We start from the raw sequence: 24,516 nt of genomic DNA, 5'->3' as shown, positions 1-24,516 counted from the left end.
ACTGCCACTTGCGGGACTATGGCCAGGTGCTCAAGGTCTCAACGGCACCAAAATGAAAATACAAGCTAGTAAAAGAACACGAAGAATCACCACGCTCCCAAATGACAAAAATATTTTTCTTTTCAGATCTGTATGAAATAACCATATTACCAACACTCACTATTTACAAATTATGAAAAGAAATGTTTAAGTATGGATGGCGCTGCAGGCGACTAAATAAAGTTGTTTCTCTCTCTCCCTCTCTTAGGATTGTCACCTCGTCGGCTATTTTAAAACAAAGCAAAGTGTGCCTGGGCTGTATGTATTCGCGTTTATATGAGCATATTGCAGGACGTAGGTATTTTAACGTCGAAATTTCAGGCAGACACCAGAGCTCGTCGTGATCCTCGTCACAGATGGAATAATTTTAACGCACTTAAGAGCTCTTGCACATGTTGTTTCGCCTTTCTGAGAGAATGAAAGCAGGAATGGCGATTTTTCTTCATTAGCAATTATTTTTGAGAGAAATAACTGTTTTGCGAAAGCTTGTTCATTCTGCTATGAGTGGCGATGAATTAAGCTGGGACGCTACAACAGGATACGTTGTGTTCACAGGAATCCTGAGCTGTCCGCAAACGTGGGACGGTTTGGTGTGCTGGAGGGCGACGCCAGCTGGCACCGTGGCCCGGACGCAGTGCCCGAGCTACGTCTTCGGCTTCGACACATCAGGTGTGCAGAGCTTTCTTTCACTGTTCAAGCAATAACTTGACGGGCGTTTTAGTTGTGCAACGAAAAATATCTGAATGCAAGCGGCCACACCATATGCCTTAATTAAAGGCTTGTTCGTTATCGGGTAAAACTCGATTTAACCCGTTTTCTACACCCCAAACATGTTTCAAGACAATCTGGTTCAACCGGATTTTTCCCCGTATTCTAAAACCACATACCAACCTTTTTTCTTCGACAGACAGACAAAGAACTTTTATTTTGGTCCTGAGAAGACGATGAGTGTCCCCGTTAGGGGGCAGCGTCTGCGGGCCGCACCCACGACGGAGCCGGGACGTTGAGACTCTCGGCGATATCGCGGGCTCTCTGGACAGCCCTGAGTTGCTCTTCCTTGGCGGAGCTGGTGACGAGCCGGAGCCAGTCTTCCTCCGAAGAGGGAGACCCTGAGCCCCCGCACAAGTCGAGGCACTGCCAGAGCATGTGCTTAAGAGTGCATCTGGGATGTCCACAGCGCGGAGAGCCCGGGTTGATGCCACCTAGGAACTTTGAGCAAATAAATGGACACGGATACGTCTCCGTCTGCAGCATCCGCAGGGTGATTGCCTGTGGTCTGTTTAGGTGTGGGTGTGGAAGTGGAAACTTCCGACGCCCTAGTTGATAGTACCTGCAGACCGCGTTAAAAGTAAGGAGAGGGTCCCTGTGCCATTGCCATCCCCCAGCCTCCGATTGCCCACTTCCGGCGCGGCGGGTGAGATCTCGCGCCTGGGAGTGAGCAAGTTCGTTGGCGTTGGGGACGGCTTCATGAGCATCGCTGCCCATGTGACCGGGGAACCAGATTAAGTGCTTTTTGCCTGTCCAAGATGCTGCAGAGAGAACGCGAGCGGCTTCCTTGCATACCGAGCCTTTCATGAATGCTCTAACGGCAGCTCGCGAGTCTGTGAAGATGGTGGAACGGTTCGTGGTGGCCATGGCGATGGCTACAGCCACCTGTTCGGCTTTGTCGGCGAAGTAGAAGGCAGGGAGGTTAACCAGAATAACGTCCGGTTGGCTACCCTACACCGCGGGAATGGGAAACGGGAAAGCAAAGATCACAGGGAGAGAGAGGAGGGAAGGGAAGAAGGAAATTGCGGCAAGTTCGCTGACACGTGTGGCTTTACAGAAATGGCATTAATAGTCACCGGTGGTCGCACAAACCCGTCGTCCTTACGAAACACAAAAGCGCCTTCACCGCTTTATGGGCCGACGGGCGATGGGGGCGGTGTTCCAGGCACACCTGCACAGAAAGCGGCCGATTGTCCAGTTTTTTGAAAGCTTTGACAAGTTATTGTCTCTCTAGGGCATATCTTGGACAGTGGCGCAGCAGGTGGTCGATGTTTTCTTCAGTGCCACAGACCTCGCATGCTGCACTGTCAGTAACTCCAATTAATGTAGAGTATGCCTTTGTGAAGGCATACTCGTGTACGTCGTAAGTTTGGCGAGTTGCACTCGGTCACTGTGAGGCTGCGTGCCAGGTGTCGAAGCTGCCTTGCAGCGTCAGTCCTCGAAAGCGGAATTGGAACGCTGTGCTCTTCTTGATGTGCTGTGCGAGCAGCGTTATCGGCGATATCATTGCCACTGATTCCACAGTGGGCAGGTACCTATTGAAAAACGACTTCGTGACCTTTTTGTTGGCCATTATGGTAAAGTTTCACGACTTCGTATGTTAATTGGTCGTGACATCCGTGTCGGAGAACTGACTGCGTGCACTGTAATGGCGGTTTTGAATCACAGAACACAGCCCATTTTCTAGGTCTTTCAGAATCAATGAATTCCAGTGCTCGACGCAGGGCCGCTAGTTCTGCCGCCGTTGAGGTCGTGACATGCGATGTCTTGAACCGCAGGGTCATTCCTCGCGTTGGTATAACCACGGCACCACCAGAACTGCACGACGTAGTCGATCCATCGGTATAGATGTGCACGTGGTTGCTGTACTTTTCATGCAGAAGAAGTAAGCTCAGCTGTTTTAGAGCAGGGGCCGGTTGATCTGTCTTCTTCTGTAGTCCTGGAATCATTGTATGCACTTGTGGACGGCTCAAACACCACGGAGGAAACGCTGGCTTGGCTGCAGGTGCGTACTCTGAAGGAAACGACGCACGATGTGCACTGATAATACCGCTAAATGTAGAGCAGGGCCTTGCAGCAGTGAGGCTCGCTAAGTGGTAGGAAGGGGTCCTGGCATATTGCCTGAGATGCATACGCATTGTCTCAACGGTAATGTGCGTCGTGATCGGGTAATCCTGCGCAAGGGCCATGGTTTCAGCCATTGATGCACTGCGTGGTAAGCCAAGACATATCTTAAGGGCTTGGGCTTGAATACTCTGAATCGTACGCAGGTTAGTCTTGCAGGTGTTGGATATTGCCGGCAGGCTGTATCGCAGGAATACAACGAACAACGCCATGTACAACTGTAACATAGCGTGTATAGATACTCCCCAACTTTTTCCTGCAAGGAACCTGAACAGGTGACAGATAGCAGTCAGCCGCTTTTTCACGTAATTGACGTGCGGAGTTCAAGACAGGTCTCTGTCAAGTACGACTCCCAAGAACCTGTGACTTCTGCTGTATGGTATAAGTTGTCCGTTCATAGATACGCCGTAACCAGACATTGGCTTCCTCGCGAATGCCACCATTGCGCACTTTCCACATGAAATTTCAAGTCCTTGTTCACGAAGGTAGCATGACGTCATTGTGGCTGCCTTCTGAAGCCGTGCGCGAAGCTGAAGTCGTGTCACACCTGATGCCCAAATGCAGATGCCGTCCGCATAGATGGAAAGTCGTACGGTGCTTGGCAGGTTGTAAACTAATCCACTGAGGGTGAGATTGAGAAGAGTCGGGCTAAGCACTCCGCATTGAGGGACTCCTCGGCTACCGTAATGCTCGGATGTCGGGCCATTTTCTGTGTGCACGTAGAATGGTCTCCTCTGTAAGTAGTTGCACACCCATATACATCTTACCACCAAGTCCGACAGCTTCTAACGTGCTAAGGATGGCTTCATTGGTGACATCATCATAAGCTCCTTTAACGTCTAGAAACAGAGCAGCATATAGTCGCTTACAGGCCTTTTGGTGTTGCACAAATGTTATCAAGTCAACAACGTTGTCTGTTGACGAACGGCCCCGTCTGAATCCGGCCATAGCATGTGGATAGATTTCATAGTACTCTAAGTACCATTCAAGACGTGTTAAAATCATTCTTTACATTGTTTTTCCGACACAGCTGGCAAGTGCGATCGGACGGTATGAGGAAATGTCCAAAGGCGACTTGCCAGCTTTGAGAAGTGGAATGAGGCGAGATGACTTCCACTCTTGCGGAACCGTACCCGTCTGCCAGGAGTCGTTGTACAAGAGCAAGAGTGCCTTCCGAGCTTGGTCTCCTAGGTTACACAGGGCATGGTATGTGATACCATCAGGTCCTGGCGCTGAAGAACGCCTGCACAAAGCCAGCGCAGCTTCTAGTTCTTCCATAGAAAAAGGGCATTCCATGCGGGGATCGCGTGAGAACAGTGGGTGGTCGAGCGTACCCGTACCCGTTCCATCGAAATTTGCCTCGCCAGCAATCTTTCTGCAGATTCAGCGACGTCAATATCTCTTCATTGTAGATAAAGTGCCAGATATTTAAACGGGTGGCGCTGACCAAAGGTTGTGCGAAGGCCACGAACAGTCCTCCATATAAGCGACAAAGGTTTTCGCGGATCCAGGGACTCGCAAAAGGATGCCCGTTGTCGCGAAGCCAGCTTGTTCATGTGGCGTTGTATTTTTTTTGTGTACGTCTAGCCAATCTCAATTCATGATTGGATTTCGTGCGTCTATATCTTCGCTCCACACGACGGTGAATTGCTCGAAGTTTTGCTAGTTCGATGTCGAAATCGGTGCGGGAAGAACTCCTCGAAAGCAAATGCGTGGTTGTATGTATGGCATCCTTTATCGCGCCCTGTAGGTTAGAAGAGGTGCCGTCACGACAACAGTCTTCCATTATTATTTTGTATTTAGGCCAATCGGTGCAGCGGACGGTTCTGGAGGACTTGGAGCTAGCCAAACCTTCGATCTTCAAATAGGTTGGGATGTGGCCGCTACCCCGTGTTTCTAAATTGGAAAACCAGTGCACTCTTCTCGAAAGTGACCGTGAAACGAAGGTTAGGTCCAAGCAGCTGCTATACGCTTATCCACGTAGATAAGTAGGGCTACCATCATTTGACAAGCAAAATTTGCATTCAGAGGCAAAGGACACCAACGCTCTGCCTCTGGAGTTAACTTTGGAGCTTCCCCATAGGTAATGGTGGGCGTTAATGCCACCAGTAGAGCACCCACGGCTGTGGAGTCGATGTCGAAATTCCCCGTAGGCGCTCACAATCTAGATGGCTTGCTGGAGATAAATAGGCTCCGAGAATTGTAAACGTGAGCTTTTTCTTCTTCACTGTTAAGCAAACGTATTGATTTGCTTCGTCAGGAGGCACTGGGCGATGTACATAAGTCAAGTCACGGCGTATAAACACAACAACCTTGTTGCACTCTCCGTGGGTACAGGACATAAAGCACTCATACCCGGACAGTCTGGTGGGAGCTGACAGGTTGGGCTCGCAAATCGCCATGATAGGGAACTGGTGCGTAAAGACAAACTGTCTAAAGTCGGACATGCGTGACTTAAGCTCTCTGGCGTTCCACTGAAAGACAGATGCATTCTTGACTTCCTCTTAAAACGATGGCATCTCTCGGGCCATGGTTTTACCCTAGAGCCGCAAGCACCGGACTCAAAATGTCCAGCACCTGCAGAGCGCTCTGTGCCGACGGGGTTTTCATGCTGCTCAGTAGAATTCGCATGGCGTCCATATGTGACTTCAGCATCACTGTGACTTGGCGATCCTCAGTCGTCGTCCCATCCGCGGTTCGGGAGGGCATTGAGGGCGGCGCAATTTGATGTGACTCCGAGGCAGGTTGTGCTTTTGGAAGTGTAGGCCGCTCTTCAGGAGGTGAGAGTGTTGCCCCAGTCTTCGTTTTCGCAATGTCTATTTTTGTGGAAGTCGGCGTTGATACGGTAGCCGCTTTGCCGGAAGATGGTGTATATCTTTCAGTAGACGTAACTCTTCGTGCTGCTCTTCGGTGCCGATGTCGTCGTCGCCTGAGAGTATCGGCAGCCTCTTTGTGTGTTGAATGGTCCCGTACCATACGTTTGAGTACTGCTCGCTCGTTCCTCACCCGCGGGCAATCATAGGATGAGACCTCATGAGTACCATGGCAGTTAGGGCACTTTAACACAGTTGCGCGGCAGACATCTGCTGAATGAGATTCAGCGCACCATGGGCACACGAGGTTATTCCTACAGACACCTTTTACGTGGCCCATCTTGCAGCATTTGTAGCATTGCAGCGGCTTCGGTACGTATGGGCGGACTGGATGGCAGACGTGGCCAACTTTGACATGTGAGGGAAGGCTGTTTCCATCAAACCACACCTTCAGGCAACGGGTGTTGCCAAGTCTTGTGATGTGCGTGATAAGAGTGCCTTCTGTAGTTGGCTTTATTAATATTGGTAAGTCGTCGGATGGTATAGAAATATCGACATCATAAATGACGCCGATAGTCCCATTGCAGCCAGTAGGTATCATTGATCGCACCTGTACTTTGTCGATCTCCGTTACGTGCTGCAGGCTTTGCAGTGCACTACGGTGTAGAACATCTACTGCAAGGACATTCTTCCGTGCGTTTATTCTCACGTCCTTTATCTCATTTGGCGCGACTCCCTGAAGAAACGCAGAAAGGACTTGCCTGTTTAGGAGTCGCAGACTTGACACTGGGTCCACAGGCATGAAGAGCATAGTGTGCGGCTAACGCTGTGGTATTGTCTTCACGGTAGAGACACCTGGCGACGCTGACCTCCGTAGTAGTCTTCTTTTTGTGGTTCGGCTCATGACAAGGGTGAAATCGTCGTCCGACGAGTCGACGCTGTCGGAGTACAACTCGGTTGCCTCGCTGTCCGTGTCACTTGACGCATTTCCACGTTTCCTGGACGCGACCGCACGTGATGGCTTGGCTCCAGGAAGGTCTTCGAGGGCTTCTTCGTCCATTGCCACAACACGGGAGCGGCAGCTCCCAGAGTTTGGAAAGAAACAAAGTGAGACAAAGGTACAAGCGTTCTACGATAGAAACACTTCGTTGTCGTCTCCATTAGGTCTTGTCAGCGAGGAAACGTTGAAGCGCTTGGCAGAAGAAACTAGCAAAGACGACTACTTGAGTCAAGTCATCCATTGCTTGGAAAGCAGTCGTCCAGTCCCTGGGACACTAAAATCCTTCGAAAGTGAATTGGCTGCCTTGAGTGGTGTGTTGCTTAAGGGATGCAAGGTGGTGATACCGTCAAGCATGCGCCTTGAGCTACTTCGAAGAATTCACGAAGGCAACTAGGGAATAGATAAATGCAAATCTCGAGCGCGTAAGTTGCTGTTTTGGCCTGGTCTCAATGCTGACATTGAAGCACACATCAAGAGGTGCGCAGTCTGTCAGTAGTATGCATACCGGCAGCAAAGTGAACCGCTCATTGACCGTCCAGTGCCTGAACATGCATGGTACCGAGTAGGTGTCGATATCTTTCAGTGGGCCGAAAAATCGTTCCTGTGTGTTTTTGACGCATTATCCAACTTTCCGGAAGTGCAACGTCTAAGTGACACAACGACGGCCACAGTTGTGAGAAACCTCAGCGCAGTGTTTGCATAGTATGGAATACCTATTGAAGTGTGCACAGACAATGGCCCGCAGTTTGCGAGTCATGAGTTTTCACTCTTTGCCAAGAAGTACGATTTGAAACAAATTACGTCCAGCCCGCGGTTTCCTCGCTCGAATGGCCTCGCAGAAAAAGGCGTTCAAATAGTAAAGCGAATTTTCAAGAAGACGTTGGAGATGAACGATGATTTGTGGCTTGGATTGCTCGCTTACAGGAGCAGTCCGCTAGAAGATGGTCAGTCGCCAGGAGAGTTGCTTCAGGGCAGACAACTTCGCGTAACTCTCCCAGACTTCAACGAAGCTCACAGACAGTCGGTAAAGAAACATGAACGGTACCGAACCCCAAGACGCAGTCTTGCACCGCTACAAAAAGGCCAGATTGTCAGAGTACGAGGAGACTCGTGGTCACCGAAAGCAAAGATTCTTAATGCAACTGCCCAACCAAGGTCGTACCAGGCCGCCACCGAAGACGGCGTCGTTTTGCGACGCAACCGACAACGTCTCATGGCTACGGCTGAGCCTTTCGGCATTGTGCCTAGTAGTGACGACATACCAGACGACAGCCACGAGAACGGGTCCCCTTACCAGGTCCAACCAAACAGCGAAAGTGCTCCCGCCATTACGCCGCCGACACGAGAGCCAAGAAGATCCCAGCGCGAAAGAAGACAACCACAGGGGTTGAGATATGACGACAATTTCGTACAAGTTCCGTGAGCTCTAAACCTTCTGAACTGCGTACGCAAACTTTAATCGGTGACGGTGCTGTGTATTCTTCTGAGCGCATTTGTTGGTTAAAACGTTAAAGTTGTTTAGTTTCCTTCCAAGAAAGGAAGATGTATAAGGTAGATAAGCTGAAGTGATACGTGCCTGCGTGTAGCATCTTCGGCGCATGCTCGCCACTTGTGGGCCCTTTCCTGTACTGGGTATAAAACGAGCACGAATAAACGTTGGGGTGTCTTTGTTTGCTGAAAACTGGTCCAGGCTGTTACTCTGTCGACACTACTAACGATACAACGTCAGTTACTTGACGCAAGACCCGGTAAGGGCCAGAGTAGCGTGAAAGTAACTTCTCCGAGAGGCCAACGCATCGCGACGGTGACCAAAGGAGAACCAGGGCTCCCGGTGCGTAATGGACATCACAATGGAGGCGTCATATAAGCGCCGCTGATAGCTCTGCGTCTCCACAAGTCGACGTCGGGCAATATGGCGTGCTTCTTGTGCTTTGAGTATGGCTTCATGGGCGTACTCGGATGTGTGATTCACACTAGGAGGCAGAACGGTATCGAAAGGTAGCGTAGGGTCGCGGCCAAACAAGAGGAAGAATGGCGAGAAGCCTGCGGTTTCGCGGGGAAACGAATTATAGGCGAAAGTAACGAACGGCAGCGCAATGTCCCAATCGCGATGGTCAGCGGAGACATACGTGGACAGCAGCATGTCAGTAAGGGCTCGGTTAAAGTGCTCGGTTAGACCGTTCGTTTGTGGATGGTAAGCTGTGGCAAGCTTGTGTTTAGTCGCGCACGACTGTAGAATGTCATTAACAACTTCAGAAAGAAAGTAGCGGCCTCGGTCAGTGAGGAGCTGTGGAGAGGCGCCGTGGTGAAAGATGACGTTCTCTAGGAGGAAGACGGTGACATCGGTTGCGCAGCTTGTCGGAAAAGCCCGTGAGATTGCATATCGGGTGGCGTAGTCTGTTGCTACAGCAATCCACTTGTTTTCCGAAGCCGACGTAGGAAAAGAGCTTAAAAGGTTATCACCTACACGGAAGAATGGTTCTGATGGTACGTCAAGTGTTTGAAGGCGACCAGCAGGGAGTGTGGTCGGCTTTTTGCGTAGTTGAGAAAGGTCACACGGAGCGACATAACGGCAGACGTCACGGTATAGGTCAGGCCAAAAGAAGCGTCGACGAATGCGGTGATAAGCTCGTGACACGCCAAGGTGACCGGCAGTCGGTACATCATGAAGCTGGGCGAAAACAGTCGCACGCAGATGCTCAGGCACAACGAAGAGTCGGGCAGGGCCGTATGAGTGCATGTTAGAACGTTACAATATACCATCTTGGAGTTCAAACATGTGAAGGGAAGGATCGGGCGTTGTTGAAGTGAGCCGTTGAATAAGGTCTTGTAAGGAGGCGTCGCGACCTTGTTCGGCTTCAAGATCGCGAAAAGCAGCCAGGGAGAGAATGGTGACAGGCATGCCGGCCGCAGAAGCGTCAGGAGGGTCGACAGGATGGCACGACAAGCAGTCCGCATCTTGATGTAACCGGCCGGTCTTGTATACAACTGAATAGTTGTATTCTTGAAGGCGTAGAGCCCAGCGGCCAAGGTGCCCTGAAGGATCTTTAAGGTACGAAAGCCAACACAGAGCGTGGTGATCAGTGATGACTGTCGATTGGCAGCCGTACAAATAGGGGCGGAATTTACCCACTGCCCAAGCGAGAGCCAGACAGTCGTAGGTGATAGAATAATTGCGCTCAGCAGAGGAAAGAAGGCGGCTGGCGTAGGCAATAACACGTGCTCGCCCTTCTTGTTTCTGTGCCAAGATAGTTCAATACCATGGCCACTGGCATCGGTACGGACTTCTGTTGGAGCTCACGCGTCAAAGTGAGCGAGAATGTGCGGGGACGTAAGCAGCCCAATCAGCTCGCTGAAAGCACCAGCTTGCTCAGGGCCCCTAATGAATGCAGCGTCTTTCTTGAGGCACTGATTCATAGGGCACGCAACGTTCGCAAAATTTCAGACAAACCGACGGAAGTAGGAGCAAAGGCCCAAGAAGCGGCGAACATCCTTGGCACATGTTGGCACGGGAAAGTATTTCGCTGTCCGTATTTTATCGTGATCAGGGCGTACACCAGAAGAATCGACGAGATGCCCGAGCACAGAAATTTCACGACGACCGCATTGACACTAGGACGAATTTAGTTGTAGCCCCGCTTGACGGAAAACAGATAGGATCGTCGATAGGTGTTCGAGGTATGTCACAAAAGTCGGAGTCGGAGAGGAGAGTCGGAGTCACAAGAGTCGGAAAAGTCGGAGAGGAAAGTCGGAGAGGTACGGGGCTTGATACCCCGCACCTCCACCAAAAATGTTACGGGGTTAAAAACAGTCAGACATATATTTGCAGGATATTTACAATAACTGTAGCAGCTGACAAGATGGTAGACAGCGCGCGAAGTCCAGAGCCTCGTCTCCTTCCGATCAAGCTGAAAACATCTTCTTCGTCAGCGTGTCACAATATAATAAGAGTATCCGGCAACTGAAGCGTTCCGTGGCCCATTACTTTCCGTAAAAGAAGAAGCAACAAAATGGAACTTTCACCTTGCGACAATTCGCTGCGCCCCAACAATGTCTTTTTTATCTTTTGTGGGGCGGGGGCATGGAAATGAAAAAAAAACACACAAGGAAGCATGCTGGTCACAATCGAATGCCTACTTTGGGCACCTGCTGTGGCTACCAAAGGAATATCGAAGAAAACGTGAGACGCTTGGTCCACAGAGAACCAGACGCATAGCACTCGGTACCCTACACCAGCGAGACAAGACTTTCCGGAGAGATAGCGCTCAAGCGCACGCGTTCCAATACGTCGAGTACCCACAGTGATGGCGGCGAGCGACCATTGTTTATTTTACTCAGCTGCTATCCAGAAAGCATCCGAAACTCTGCCTGGCGAAAATCCACTCTGCCAGAAAAACACGAGAAAAACTCATGCGCTCATGCGCCACGCGGGGCCATGGAGTCCGCGAAACCGTGTGGGGCCACTCAGCGGCACACGGGCAGCGTGTTTCAACGACGTGCAATAAATGTTTTGTTGAAGGAGTGCGTGTCGCTCGCACCAGTCCCGTGCTGTCATCAGCAGTCTCCAAATATATGATATTCTTGTTCCATGAGTGCCGACGCTCGATGAGCCTGGCGAACAGTAGCAGTTTTAAAAGTAAGCAGATACTGCATATATATTCGAATTCGTAAATTATGCTTTGTATGTTATGTCATTTACGCTGTTAATTTGTTAGTGTTCAACGAGATTATGCTTCTGTGTTTCTTTATATTACTCTCACTTATGCATATTTAGTTCTTCAATTATACTACTGATACTAAGACCTGCAATTCTTCCTTGTTAACGATTTGTGGAAACTGCTATAATCTGTCTGTATATATCTGGGCTTGTTGGTGTAACATTTTGCAATTTTTCTTGTAGCGCGAAAAGCGAAAGGACGTAGAACAGAAAGCATACATACACATTCGCTAACTTTCAACAAAATTTTCTTTATTTTTATTTATTAGCGCCTGTGTGTGCCTTTCTCCTCTGCGTCCTTGTGCTTTCTGCGCTACAAGAAATAAGCTGTCTCACCTTTTCGATAGATTGAGGCAAAGAAATCGAGCAACACATGTATGCGCTATCACAGAATTTTTTTTTACCGATCTGGCTCTCTGATTGCCACCGCACAGGGCGAACGGCAGCGGCAATTTCGGCTCGGGCGGTGCACATATACAGATCCGCCGCCACCGATCTGGCTCTCTGATTTCCACCGCACAGGGGTTGCATTGGAGGAGGAGCGAAGAAAGGAATTAAGTTCGAGCCGGCGCTTTGACAACCGGACACTCGCAGGAAGAGAGGGGAGGGGGGCGGCGTGTACACCCAGCGGCAAACGATGGGGGCAGAAGCGCGCGCAGCAAGCGGACAACACGATAAAGGGAGGAGGGAAGAGATAGCAGCGACTGACTGATGCCGCTGACGCCGATAGTGAGTCAACCCCAGCTGCGGAGTTGGTTTCAGGGACAACGCCGCCGATGCCGACACAAACAATATGATACCCTCGCTTCCGCAGCGCTAAGAACCAGGTCTAGCCGTGGGAAGGTGGTCACGTATTCGTCGACGTGCCGGGGCCTACGTGAAATAACCGGCGCGTCGGCAACTGAAGAGCACCCTATCCGCCACACAAGAACAGGGGGGGGGGGGGGGGGGGACCCTTTCCTCCTCTTTCTGCATGGCGGCGACGGTGTTCTATGCAGTCACGTTATCTTGACTCTCTAGCGGCGTCAGCGGCATCCAGCGGTATCATGCGGGAGACACATGGTGCGATTTTCCGTGCGATCAGTCGTACGGCGCGTCGTGTGCGACTTGCCGCATGCGGCGATTCGAGACACATGGTACGAATGACCGAGCGGCGGCTAGCTCCGCCCAGAACCGGCGCCCCTGCGTGGAAGTTTGGAATGCTGCATAACTTCGAACAGAAAGTGAAAGCAAACGTATTTGCACAGCTCTCTTGTTTGGAACAAACGATGACAATATAAACACGCCCATGGAAGCACTGTAGACGTGTTTCCACAAGGCCGCGTTAGCAGTAACGGCTCCTTTGACAGCCGCCGATGGCTGTGCCGGCAGGCACAGCTCGCTCGGCCACCGAATCCGACACCGGTGGCGCTTGTGACACGATCGCCGATCGCTTGCAGCTCGTAAAACGAAGCGTCTATGTTAGTCGGCACAACGTGTACGCAGTTATCCTACGCTTATATTGCAGCACATTTGATTTCATTGGCGCCGACAGAAGCGAACGAGCATGCCAGGCGAGCTTGCGATCGCTGGGAGACCGTGTAGGCCTAGCTCGCCGGCCGTCTATCCGAGGCCGAGGGCCCATGCCGATGCGTCCGCAGCTCGTAATTAATCGCCTAAATTCATCAGCACAATCAATGCTTGAACATTTATGTTTTTCTTAAGTGAAAATACGGTTAGTTTTCTCGGTGCCGTTAGTAGCGATGAGTAAACACGCCACTCAGGCGAGCCGCTTCGTATAGACGATTGCTGGCGCATCTGCGCTGACGGCGTCCGTTTACTATATCGCACGACGTTTCATAACATGCACTCTTTTGAGGCCACTTTATTCTATAAGTTATTTCGTGTCAGAAACAAATTGCTGCTTATTTATGTGCCGCCGTCAGCGGCGAAAGAGGCCCTCGTTTCGACCAGGGAGAAAAAAAACAGACATGATCGGAGCGGCGAGGCGCTCGCTCGCCGGCTCCGCCCCGTCGGGTCTATGACGTGGCCGTGACGTTCGCGCTACCTGCGCTGTCATTGGCTGCGGTCGCCCGACCGATGCGGCGGTCGCACGAGAATATTCAGCAAGTTGGTCGCATGCGCGGCGTGCGATTCGGCGCCGCGTGCGGGGGATTTGGTTGAGAACCTGTTGAGTGCGGCTGCCGGTGCGAATGGTCGTACGACCGATCGCACCCAAAATCGCACCATGTGTCTCCCGCTTCAGTCGGTCGCTGCTAGCGCTGGGGGGATGAAAGGGGGGCGGAGCTGGTTACGAGGCCGATGACAACGCCGACGACGACGCGAAACCCAGGAACGGACGCCAAAGAGCTGCGCTCTAAAACTGCAATATGCTGTAATTTGTGTTTTATTACGTTTAGTTTGTAAAGAAGGTCCCATTTCAGCCTGACTTCGGTACCTCCATCTGTATATTAACATCCTGTGATATTTCTAATCATCACAATACAACTGATGCTGATTCTGCTACACACGATCAGTATGAAGGGTACGCTTCGATAAGTCGGAGGTCCATGTCATGTAAGAAAACGGGAATGTAGTGACGGCGTCTTCAATTATTTCCGCCGCTGTGAAAACACGCGTGGCTGTCGCAGCAGAGGCCAGGCAGAAGCCGAGAAATGAAATTCCCTTTCTAACCACAAACTCTCGCACGCAGAGCGTTGCAGCTTCGTCTGTTTTCCGACAGGTGGCGCTTACTATATCGCAAACCGGTGAGGATGGAGAAGGCGCTAGAAGATAGTAATATCGGCTTTAATCTCTTATACAAACAGGTGGGTACAGTAGTAGAGCAGCAGCTCCCAGGTTTATTTTATGCGCACGACATTGTGTTGCTAGCTAAGCAGCAAAGTTATTTGCAACGTCTGGCAATATCTGTGGACAGGAAGGCAACAATTTAGGTGTTAAATTTATTGTTAGAAAATCAGGTGTTATGGTATTCAATGAAAACAGTGAACAGACAGTGGAGATACAGGGCCAGGAAATACCTCGGGGAGCAGAAAATAAATACTTTGGTATATGAATAAACGAAGGCAACAGATATATGGAGACACAGGAAATAACAATAACAGTGAAGGGGAAGAGAAATGCAGCCATAATGAAGTATAGGGTGCTATGGGGGTAGAATGGGTATGAGGTCCTCTGAGGTATGTGGAAAGGTGTAATGGTTTCAGGACTTACTTTTGGAAATGCGGTTGTTTGCTTTAAATCACGGGTACAATCAGGACTCGATGGGAACCAAAGGGCAGTAGGTCGCCTCGCATTGGGCTCTCACGGGAAGACTACAAATGAAGCTGTGCAGGGTGATATGGGCTAGACTAGATTTGAAGTGAGGGAAGCTCCCAGTAAAATTGAGTATGAAGAATGGCTGCCGAATATGAAAGGAAATAAATGGTCTGTGAGAGTGTTCAGGTATCTGTACAGGAAAAACATTGATTCATAGCGGAGGAAAAGAAGGAGGAAGCTTACCATGCAAGTATATGGCCTGTAGAGTGGGCAAAACAGCAACAAAGAAGGTCAAGCGGAAAGTCAGAGAGGCTGCAATAATCTCATGGGTGGCGGCAATGGAAAAGAAACCTGCCATAAGTAACTACTTAAGAGGAAAGAAACGAAATCAGGAAAGAAACAATTTATGATAACTCAAAGGGAAGCTTATTACTTTTCGTAAAGAGACCTGGATCCCTTAGAACACGCACCTATAAAACGAGATAAAAGAAGGAAGAAGCAGCATCTGCTTGCTGCGATAAAGCTAGGCAAACTATGGAGCATGTTTTATTAGAATATGAAGACGTCTACCCAGCGGTCGATTTAGGCACCAATGGCCTCCTTGAAGCCCATAGGTTCAGCGAGACCAGTGGAAAAGTAAACATGTCCGCAATAGGCTATAATAAGAGGCCATCGGAGGATTGGTGGAAGTAGGGAAACGACAAAAAACGGCGACGTAGAAAAGCACAGTTCGCAATAGGTGTTCAGAAAACTTGGGTGTGGGTGTTCATTGTGGTTTTTTTATTGTTTAACCTAGGTATCACATTAGGGAGTATAACAGCAAGAGCTTGGTGGTGCAACCCACCGCCCCATTCCAAAGGGGACGCTCATAGCATCCATCCATCCATCCATCCATCCACCGTTTACCGGGCGAGAGCTGGACATTGAATTCCGTCGTCGAGCGCAAGAGGGAAATGAACTGCTTAGAGAGCTGAGCTTGAATGCGGAGGAGGGACTTCGTTCTTGGGCTCTCTTTCGACGAGCACCTGGCACGACACCAGCCATGGAACCTTCGTGGCCGCTCGGACTTCCAAATCCACAACACCACCTAATGAAACTCTCTGCTCATTTACAATAAGTCAACTTTATTTTATTTCAAGGAATATAGCATTGCCTACTTAAGCAGGTTCTAAAGCGAAGCATTCTTTGCTTCTTCCTTCGACTTTCCCACTGCTACTGCTCCTGCGGTCTGGCACAGCGCGTTAGGAGGGGGGTAGTGTATTCGGAGCGTGTGTAAAAATGAGAGGAGCGCAGCAGAGAGGAAATGTGAGGAGAGAAACTTGTTTGTACCTTTTCGCTGCGTCGAATAGGCACAATGCCTTCGGAGCTGCCTCGGCGTCGCAACATTACTTTGTTGACAGGTCTAATTATCCGTGATCCCGACCGTGGCAGCCGCAATTAGACGGGGCGAAATAAAAAAAAAAAACTCTCTGGCACTTAGATTTAGCGACGCGTTAAAGAACCCCACCATGTCAAAATGAATCCGGAGTCCGCCACTACCACGTGCCTGGTAATCCATTTCTTGTTTTGACACATATAGCCCCATAATTCAAGCAAAGCTTGAATTGAATGAATATTTTCAACCGTCTCTGCGGTTATGAAGTATTGCACATGTAGCGACACACTGCGCGCACATTTCTGCGCACTCTCCGCCTTCTTATCATCCGGCCCAGCATAACACAGCTGCACGCTGGACTGCGTGGCCCATAAAACATAGCGCCACCGCCGCGTCACCCGAGGTATGCGTCACTGGCGGTGGCTATAAAAACAGGCTGCCCGGCTGAGAAGGACCGCTTTCTACATTACGCTACTAAGACGAACGTAGCGTTGGTATGCCCGTCCGCTGCCATCGTTAGTCGAATAAAGAGTCGTTACGCTTTTATGTTGGGATTCGTCCTTCGGCAGACACGACATCCCACATCTGCTGACCCGGACAACGAACAAGAACGCATCGCCGTGGACGAACAAGACGCCCTTCAACGACAGCTGGAACTTCTCAACAGACAGCGTCACACTCAGCAAGAGGTGATCCAGAAGCAAGAGCAACAGCTTCAGGAACGGCACGACCAACTCAATGGTTCAGGGAAGCAGCATGCTGCCGGCTCCGCCGAGGACGTCTGAAGCCCGGCAGATGGCATCCCGCACGCTGCCACGCACGGGGTCTAGCGTTTCACTGTCAAGCTTCCGCCGTTTTGGGCCGACTCGCCTGAGGTATGGTTCGCCCAAGCGAGGCCCAGTTCTCCCTTACGCACATCACGCAAGACGGGACCCGCTAAGATTATGTCGTCGCCCACCTCGATGTCCGCTACGCCAACGAGGTCCGGGATATCCTTGCCAACCCACCAACGGCCATCCTTTACGAACATCTCAAGACTGAACTCATTCGCCGCCTGTCACTCTCGGAAGACCAGAAGGTGCGACAACTTTAGTCCGCAGAACTTGCCGAGCGCGAGCCTTCGCAGCTCCTCCGCCACATGCGTGCTCTCGCGGGCAACATGGTAGTCCAGGATTCCTTACTGCGAACACTTTGGCTTCAACGACTTCCACCGCACGTCCAAGAAATTCTGCAGGCTCAGCTTACGCTACATCTCGACCAACTTGCCGGGATCGCTGATTGCGTGATCGAGGTCTCTTTGCCGCCGTTGTCGCCCACCGTCCACGCTGTCGGCGCACCGCTCAACACCATAGAGCTTGCGCGCCGTATCGATGATATCAACCGACAGCTCAGTTCCATTCAACGACGCCTGGATCAACACTTGCCGACGCGCCACTCACAAAACTGTGGCCAGAACACTACAACGTCGCAGCAGCCTGCTGACGACGACCGGTGCTACTGCCATCGACGCTACCACCCTGCTCCACTAGAAATCGGAGAAACGCCAACGGCAGCTCGTAGACAAGGCTGCGAGCTGCCAACCTGGAGGCTGTCGCATCTTCGTCACCGACCAGATTACAAAGCAGTGGTTCCTTCTCGACAGCGGTTCCGACATTTGCTGCTACCCGCGAGCCCATCTTCAAGGTCCCCATCCTTCTACGTCTTTCGAGCTCACTCCGCCTGCACGTCCAGCTTTAAAACCTACGCCGTGACCTTCATGGGAATTTTGTCATCGCCGACGCCACCGAGCCAATCATCGGCTCAGACTTTTTGGCGCACTACAACCTCCTTCCGAGCTGCCGCCACGACCGTCTCGTCGACGCGACAATGGGACATTCTGCACCAGGACAGCGAACGACTACCCACCAGCCAAGCATCAAAGTACTCAGTGTCGAACGTAATTCACCGTACCACGCCATCCTCGCCCAATTTCCCGGTTTGACGCGCCCCAGCGGGTTCCCACGTGATGTGCAGCACACGACTGTGCACTAACTACATCCGGACCAACCCAGGCTTCCCGGTTTTCTGTCGCGCCCGTCGCTTGCCCCAGACCACATGCGCATAGCCAACGCAGAGTTCGAAGCCATGCTCCGGGAGGGAATCGCCCGCTCCTCCAGCGCCCCATGGGCCTCGTCACTTCACCTCGTCCCGAAGAAGACCGAAGGTTGGCGGCTCTGTTGGGACTACCGTGCCCTCAACGCCCTCACCATTCCGGACAGGTACCCCATTCGCCATATACAGGACATCGTCCATTGCATTTCTGGCTGCCACGTTTTCTCCGTGCTAAACTTGGTCAAGGGGTACACGCAGATACTCGTCAATCCGGACGACGTCCCGAAAACTGTAATCATTACTCCTTTCGGCTTGTTCGAGTTTCCCTTCATGAGCTTTTGCCTGAGGAACGCTGGACAAACCTTTCAACGCTTCATCAGCGAAGTCGTCCGCGGCCTCCACTTCTGCTTCGTGAACCTTGACGGCATATTGGTATTTTCCCGCAACACCGACGAACACCACAGGCACCTTCGCCTGCTTTTCCAACGCCTCGATGACCACGGCCCACTCGTCAATGTCCCAAAGAGCACGCTCGGCGCTTCAGTCGTCAAATTCCTCGGCCATGAAATTTCATCAGAGGGAACTCGACCCTTACCTCAACGCATCTCAGACAAGCAAAATTACACTCGACCAACCACCGCTAAAGACCTTCGCCGTTTCCTCGGCATGCTGAACTTTTGCAGGCGTTTCTTGCCACACGCAGCCGACTACCAGTCTCCCCTCCATGATGCCTTGGCTGGTCTACAAGGAAACCAACCTGTCACGCGGACACCGGCTTTAAAGCAACTTTTCGAAAAATGCAAAGCTGCTCTCTGCACCGCCACACTTCTCTCCCATCCCATGCCAGACGCTCCCTTGGAGGTCTTCACGGACCCCTCTAGCATCGCCGTCGGCCCCGCCCTTATGCAGCGCGTAGACAACACCTGGGATCTCTTGGCGTTCTTCTCCAAGAAATTCTCGGCTCGCAAAACCACCCCTTCTGCAGCCAGTCCCACCGGCGAAACCATGACCCCCGTCCCGTCGAGCTCGCCAGCTTACTGCAGAGAACTTCTGGCGACATACGAAGCAGTTCAGCACTTTCGCCACATGCACAATCACAATGCAATCACAATGTAATCACAATGCAAGCACTGCACAATCTACACCGACCACAAACCTCTGACCTAGGCCTTCTCTCAACGCCGCGACAAACTCCCGCCGGTCCAGCAGAACCAGCTCTCGTTCATTGCCCAGTTTACCCCCGACATCCAACATGTCAGCGGGAAGGATAACGTGGTCGCCGACGCGCTTTCACGTATGGCAGCTATAAGCCCTTCGCAGATAACCGCTGATGTCTTCGCCGAGGCTCATACTACGGACGCCGAACTGCAGGAGCTTCTTAAGGGCGGATCCTCACTACAGCTGCAGCAAGTCCCCATACCTGAATTGACAACGACTATCTACTGCGACATATCAACAACACGAAGCAGGCCTTACGTGCCCCTTTCCCATCGCCGTGGCCTCTTCAACCAGCTACATAACCTCAGCCATCCCGGCATACGCGCCTCTACACACCTCGTGGCCGACCGCTATGTCTGGCCCTCCATGAAGCGGGATTGTCGCACCTGGGCGCGCTCCTGCATCCACTGCCAGCGCGCTAAAGTCACCAGGCATGTCACTTCACCACTCGGTATACACTCTAAGAACAGTTTACACCCTTGGCTTGCCCCTTCTGCCACACAAAAATAATCGTCATCTGCCTTGATGCGTTTCCTTTTTTTATCGCTGCGAGCCCGGAACTTTCCAGTGACGAACGGCCCGCGTGTTATCAGAAGAGGCACTCCAAAGGGTGTGAACTGTTCTATGCTGGTAACGCGCGTGCCGTTCGTTACTGGAAAGTTCCGGGCTCGCAGCGATAAAGAAAGGAAACGCATCAAGGCAGATGACGATTATTTTTGTGTGGCAGAAGGGGCAAGCCAAAGGGTGTAAACTGTTCTTAGAGTGTATTCCCCCAGACCTGTGGTCGGTTTCAACACGTCCACCTTGATATCATAGGGCCCTTGCCTCCAGCTGGATGCTATCGCTACTGCCTCACCGCCATCGATCGGTATACTCGATGGCCTGAGACATGGCCCCTCGATGGAATCGCTGCGGAAGACATCGCCTCGGCCTTCTTCGCCGGCTGGATTGCCCGCTTCGCGCCTCCTCGCCGCGTCACCGCCGACCAAGGACGACAGTTCGAATCGCACTTTTTCCAGCTCCTCGGGCTTACCATCGGGTTCGAACGCTCGTGGACCACCAGCTACCACCCATGCGCCAACGGGATGATTGAGCGTTTCCACTGACAGTTCAAAGCAGCCATCATGTGCCACCCGGACTCAACCTGGCCTTGAAGCCATCCCAGCCGTCACGCTACGTATTCGCGCCACCTTCAAGGCCGACATTCAGGCTACACCCGCAGAGCTCGTCTACGGGGAACCCCTCCGTGCCAGGTGAATTTCTTGCTGCACCGCCACCACCACCGCGACGTCAGATCCCACCGATTTCGTCGCCCGGCTCCTACGCACTATCGCTGCCCTCCGCCCGTCACCTGCAGCTCACCACTGTAAGACCGCCCCCTTCGTCTTCAAGGATCTGGCAACGTGCTCGCACACTTTTCTCCGCGACGACACCGTCCGCCAGCCTTTACAGCCACCTTACAGCGGACCCTACCCAGCTACCTGCCCAGCGGAGTATGTGGCGACACACTCCGCGCATATTTCTGCGCACCCTCCGCCTTCTTATCATCCGGCCTAGCATAACACAGCTGCACGTTGGACTGCGTGGCCGATAAAAGATAGCGCCATCACCACGTCACCCGAGGTATGGGTCACCGACGGTGGCTATAAAAACAAGCTGCCCTGTTGAGGACCGCCTTCTACATTCGGCTACTAAGGCGAACGTAGCGTTGGTATGCCCGTCCGCTGCCATCGTTAGTCCAATAAAGAGTCGTTACGCTTTTACGTTGGGATTCGTTCTTCGACAGACAGGATATCCCACGACGCCTGAAGCAACCACGTTCCCCTTTGTGTTCTGTGTACTACGTCGACAAACAGCAGTAGTGCATGCAAGGTAACGTTCAACGTCAACTCGCCACTTTTGTGTTGGACTAAACGTTGAGGAAATTAAGCATTTGCCGTCACCATCACCACTAATTTTCGCCGATCAAAGCAACCAGCACAGAAAGCTTCGTTTACATCGATTCAAATAGTGCGTGGAATCCGCATATATTTTTCTTATCTGATTGACTGACAAGGGGCGAGGAGTATGCAGAAACGGAGAGGGTTTCGATGGAGCCGAGCGGGCGTAATGTAAGTAGATAACCGAATGAGGAGGGTGGTTCCAGCGTCGGGGATTGACCCGCTTATCTTTGCTTAGCTTGCGGTGTCTGGTCGAGAAACTGCAGGTTCAACATGTCGCTAAAACAGATCCTCAGCGGAAAAGAGTTGGCAGAGTGATGTCTTATGCGGCCCGAAAAGGCCCGACAACGTTATACGGCTAGGTATTCGATTTTTTTCTTTCGATTCCATCCGTTCCCGCCGGCAGCAGCTCCGAGCAGCCAGTGCCAGAGCGATCGGTAGGCAGGCATTTTTTATTCCTTTCGGAAAAGGGCAGTCTTCGGCTATTCCGAAAATAAATATCAATTTGCTTCGGCATATTAATGCGTCTTTAATGCTTACACGTCACAATGGCTGCCACTTTTTGCAAGCTAACGCACTACGCGGCTCTCGTGTCCATGGAGGAAAGAAGTAATAGGAGGGAGCATGCCGCAGTGCGATTGAATCTTGTGGCGGCCCAACGCGTGGTGAAAACGGCAGCGCGCGTTAGGTTTTAGTACTCCCATATTATTTTTTTTTCAATAGATATTCGAAACCATTTGAAGCTCTTCAAATAAACAATGACATGAATATCATCACTGCACTTTCGTTTAATGTCGGGTTCAAGTTTCTGGATTGTGACATCGAATCGCGGTGTTGCACTATGCGTGTACGCTCGGTGAGCCATATCAGCGAGAATGCCTCTCAAGAGTGTCGGAAGTTGAAGGCAAATGTTGGAGGGCTCTCCGAAAGGTGCGCGGCGTATACTTACACTGTTGACTGCTTTTGCGGTAAGTGCGCGCTGCGGTTCGTGTAGCAGTAAATTGCATGTCCGTTGTCATTTAAGAGGCTAAGCAAGCATATCGGTTGCTTATAAAGGGAGGCTAAAAAATGTTTTGTAAGCTGGTCAGTTCTCGTGTGAGGGATAAGGCAAAGTTTAGTTTGAGTTGGAGTGCTCCTTCCTCTTTCGTTCGCCGATAGATGTTATGTTTCGCCCGCCATGGTTGCTTAGTGGCTATGGTGTTGGGCTGCTAAGCACGAGATCGCGGGATCGAATCCCTACCATGGCGGCCGCATTTCGATGGGGGCGAAATGCGAAAGCACCCGTGTACTTAAGTTTAAGTGCACGTTAAAATACTCGGGGTGGCCCAAATTATTTCAGAGTCCTCCACTGCGGCGTGCCTGATAAGGAGATCCTGGTTTTGCCACGTAAAGGCCCAAAATTTTTTGTAATAAGATCGTATGCGTCCGTTGACCTACCGCTTGTTCGTGTTCACAGTACGCAGTCTTCGAAGCAGGGCCAGTGCGTGAGAACATAGCGGAGACCGCATGAGCCGACCGTATATCGGTCTCAAACGCTAAAGGCTGGAACAAACGCTGTTTGCAGTAGCTGCTGCTTTTCTTGGGAGCAGATAAATTGACAATGCACCGCGTTTCGCGAGAGAACAGCATAGCAAGTACGTAGCAAATGGAACTCGCCGTCTCTTTCTTCAGGGAGTCAGCGTCATCTGAGGCAGTAAGTTTCATCGCGTTTGGCCTGCAAGGATGTCTTCGCTCCCGCAATGTGATCAATCGCATGGCTGCAAACCCTCATGCGTAAGATGCCATTGATCCAGCGACAAGTAAAATCAATAAAGCTGGTGTAACAGAGCAAAATACACACGGGTAAGACCTCGGTTAGAAATGTGGCAAATACATATCGCTTATTGTCGCTCGCAACGTTCTGTTGTTTACTTCGGCCGAAGTATACCTGCAGCCTAAATGCGCTGACGTTGGATTGCGTATCTCTCAAAACTGGAGCATATGCTTTTCAGGAAACGACCGATGCGAAACAAGTATCGAGAGAAAAATGCGGCCTGACACGCACGTAGAGCAGCTGAGCACCCACGGAGGCCTAGCTCCATCTGAGCAACCAGCAACTGCTGGTCAAGCGCGTACCAAATAAAAACTTCCGGCGACCAAACATCTCGGAAATCTTGAATTTCCTGCGTCATCTCGACGCAGGAGGTGACATGTTCGGCCGTGACTGTGGCTTCACAGAGCCTTCGCTTGCCAAGCAGGCTGCGTAACGTAATGCTCTCTCCTATTTTTTTCTTAATCAATGCTCGCGTCTCTGGTGAACATCGATACCTCCGCGCATGCGCCGTCGGTACAGACAGCTGGTGGCGAAGACGGCGTAAGCGTGATTCGAGCGTTCGTGCAATTATAGCTCAACAAACTGTGTTATAATAGAAGGCTACAGCGCGAAAATCGACGGAGACAGAGGAGGAACACAAAGTACACAGACGGAGCACCAACTTTCAACGAACATGTTTATTTTGCCGGTGCGCAGCTAGTCTTAAAGTGAACACATGGCAAAAAAAAAAAACTTCACGTATGCGGGCAGAACCTGCTGATAACGCTATCGCATCCTGGTATTTGAATGTAGGAACGTGAGCTCTTTTTTGCACAAACCTATCGACGGACAACTAACAGCGTCTTTTCCTCACGCGAGATTGCGGCGGCCTTGATAATTTCCCCAGTAAGGCTTGATTTGCTCCTAGGTACAATCTTGCGTTTATTGAAATCAGGTTTACATCCATGGTCGTGACACTGTACGCTTAGATTACCTTTAATTGTATTGTTATCGTTGTTGTGGTGTTCCCTTAGCCGATTTTCAATGTATTGGCCGGTTTGCGTGATGTAGACTTTGACGCATGCTATAAAAAGTATGTCATATAAGACACACTGCGATATCTGTGTTTAGTTTTACACTGGGCCTTCTCTTGAAAGACGGCGCCAGTTTGCTTACTCAATGACATGAGCTTTCTGGCTCGGAAAAACCATAAACATTTGCACTCCGGCCAACCTTCTCAAGGTAGTGTGAAATTCCCTGAAAATATGGAATAACTGCGTTATTTACGTCATCACAATTTTGCCCTTCTGTAAACTGTGTCCAAGCGCAACCAGCTAGCACTAACCGAGCCCATACAAAAGATAATACATAAATTAAGGAA

At 51.1% G+C, this 24,516-nt stretch overlaps 1 protein-coding gene across 5 annotated transcripts in view; it reads left to right on the top strand.

Annotated features, from left to right (window-relative positions):
• LOC135916807 (parathyroid hormone/parathyroid hormone-related peptide receptor-like) overlaps positions 1-24,516 on the top strand; it is a 972,783-nt gene that overhangs the window by 654,617 nt on the left and 293,650 nt on the right. For all 5 annotated transcript variants that reach the window (XM_065450243.2, XM_065450244.2, XM_065450242.2 and 2 more), the window contains exon 3: positions 595-708. In XM_065450243.2, the coding sequence (XP_065306315.1) occupies positions 595-708 (114 nt within the window). The remainder of the gene's footprint in view (positions 1-594; positions 709-24,516) is intronic.

This window comes from Dermacentor albipictus, chromosome 1 (genome assembly GCF_038994185.2).
Source record: "Dermacentor albipictus isolate Rhodes 1998 colony chromosome 1, USDA_Dalb.pri_finalv2, whole genome shotgun sequence".
Taxonomy (NCBI): Eukaryota; Metazoa; Arthropoda; class Arachnida; order Ixodida; family Ixodidae; genus Dermacentor; species Dermacentor albipictus.
This window is presented reverse-complemented; position numbering and strand designations above follow the sequence as displayed.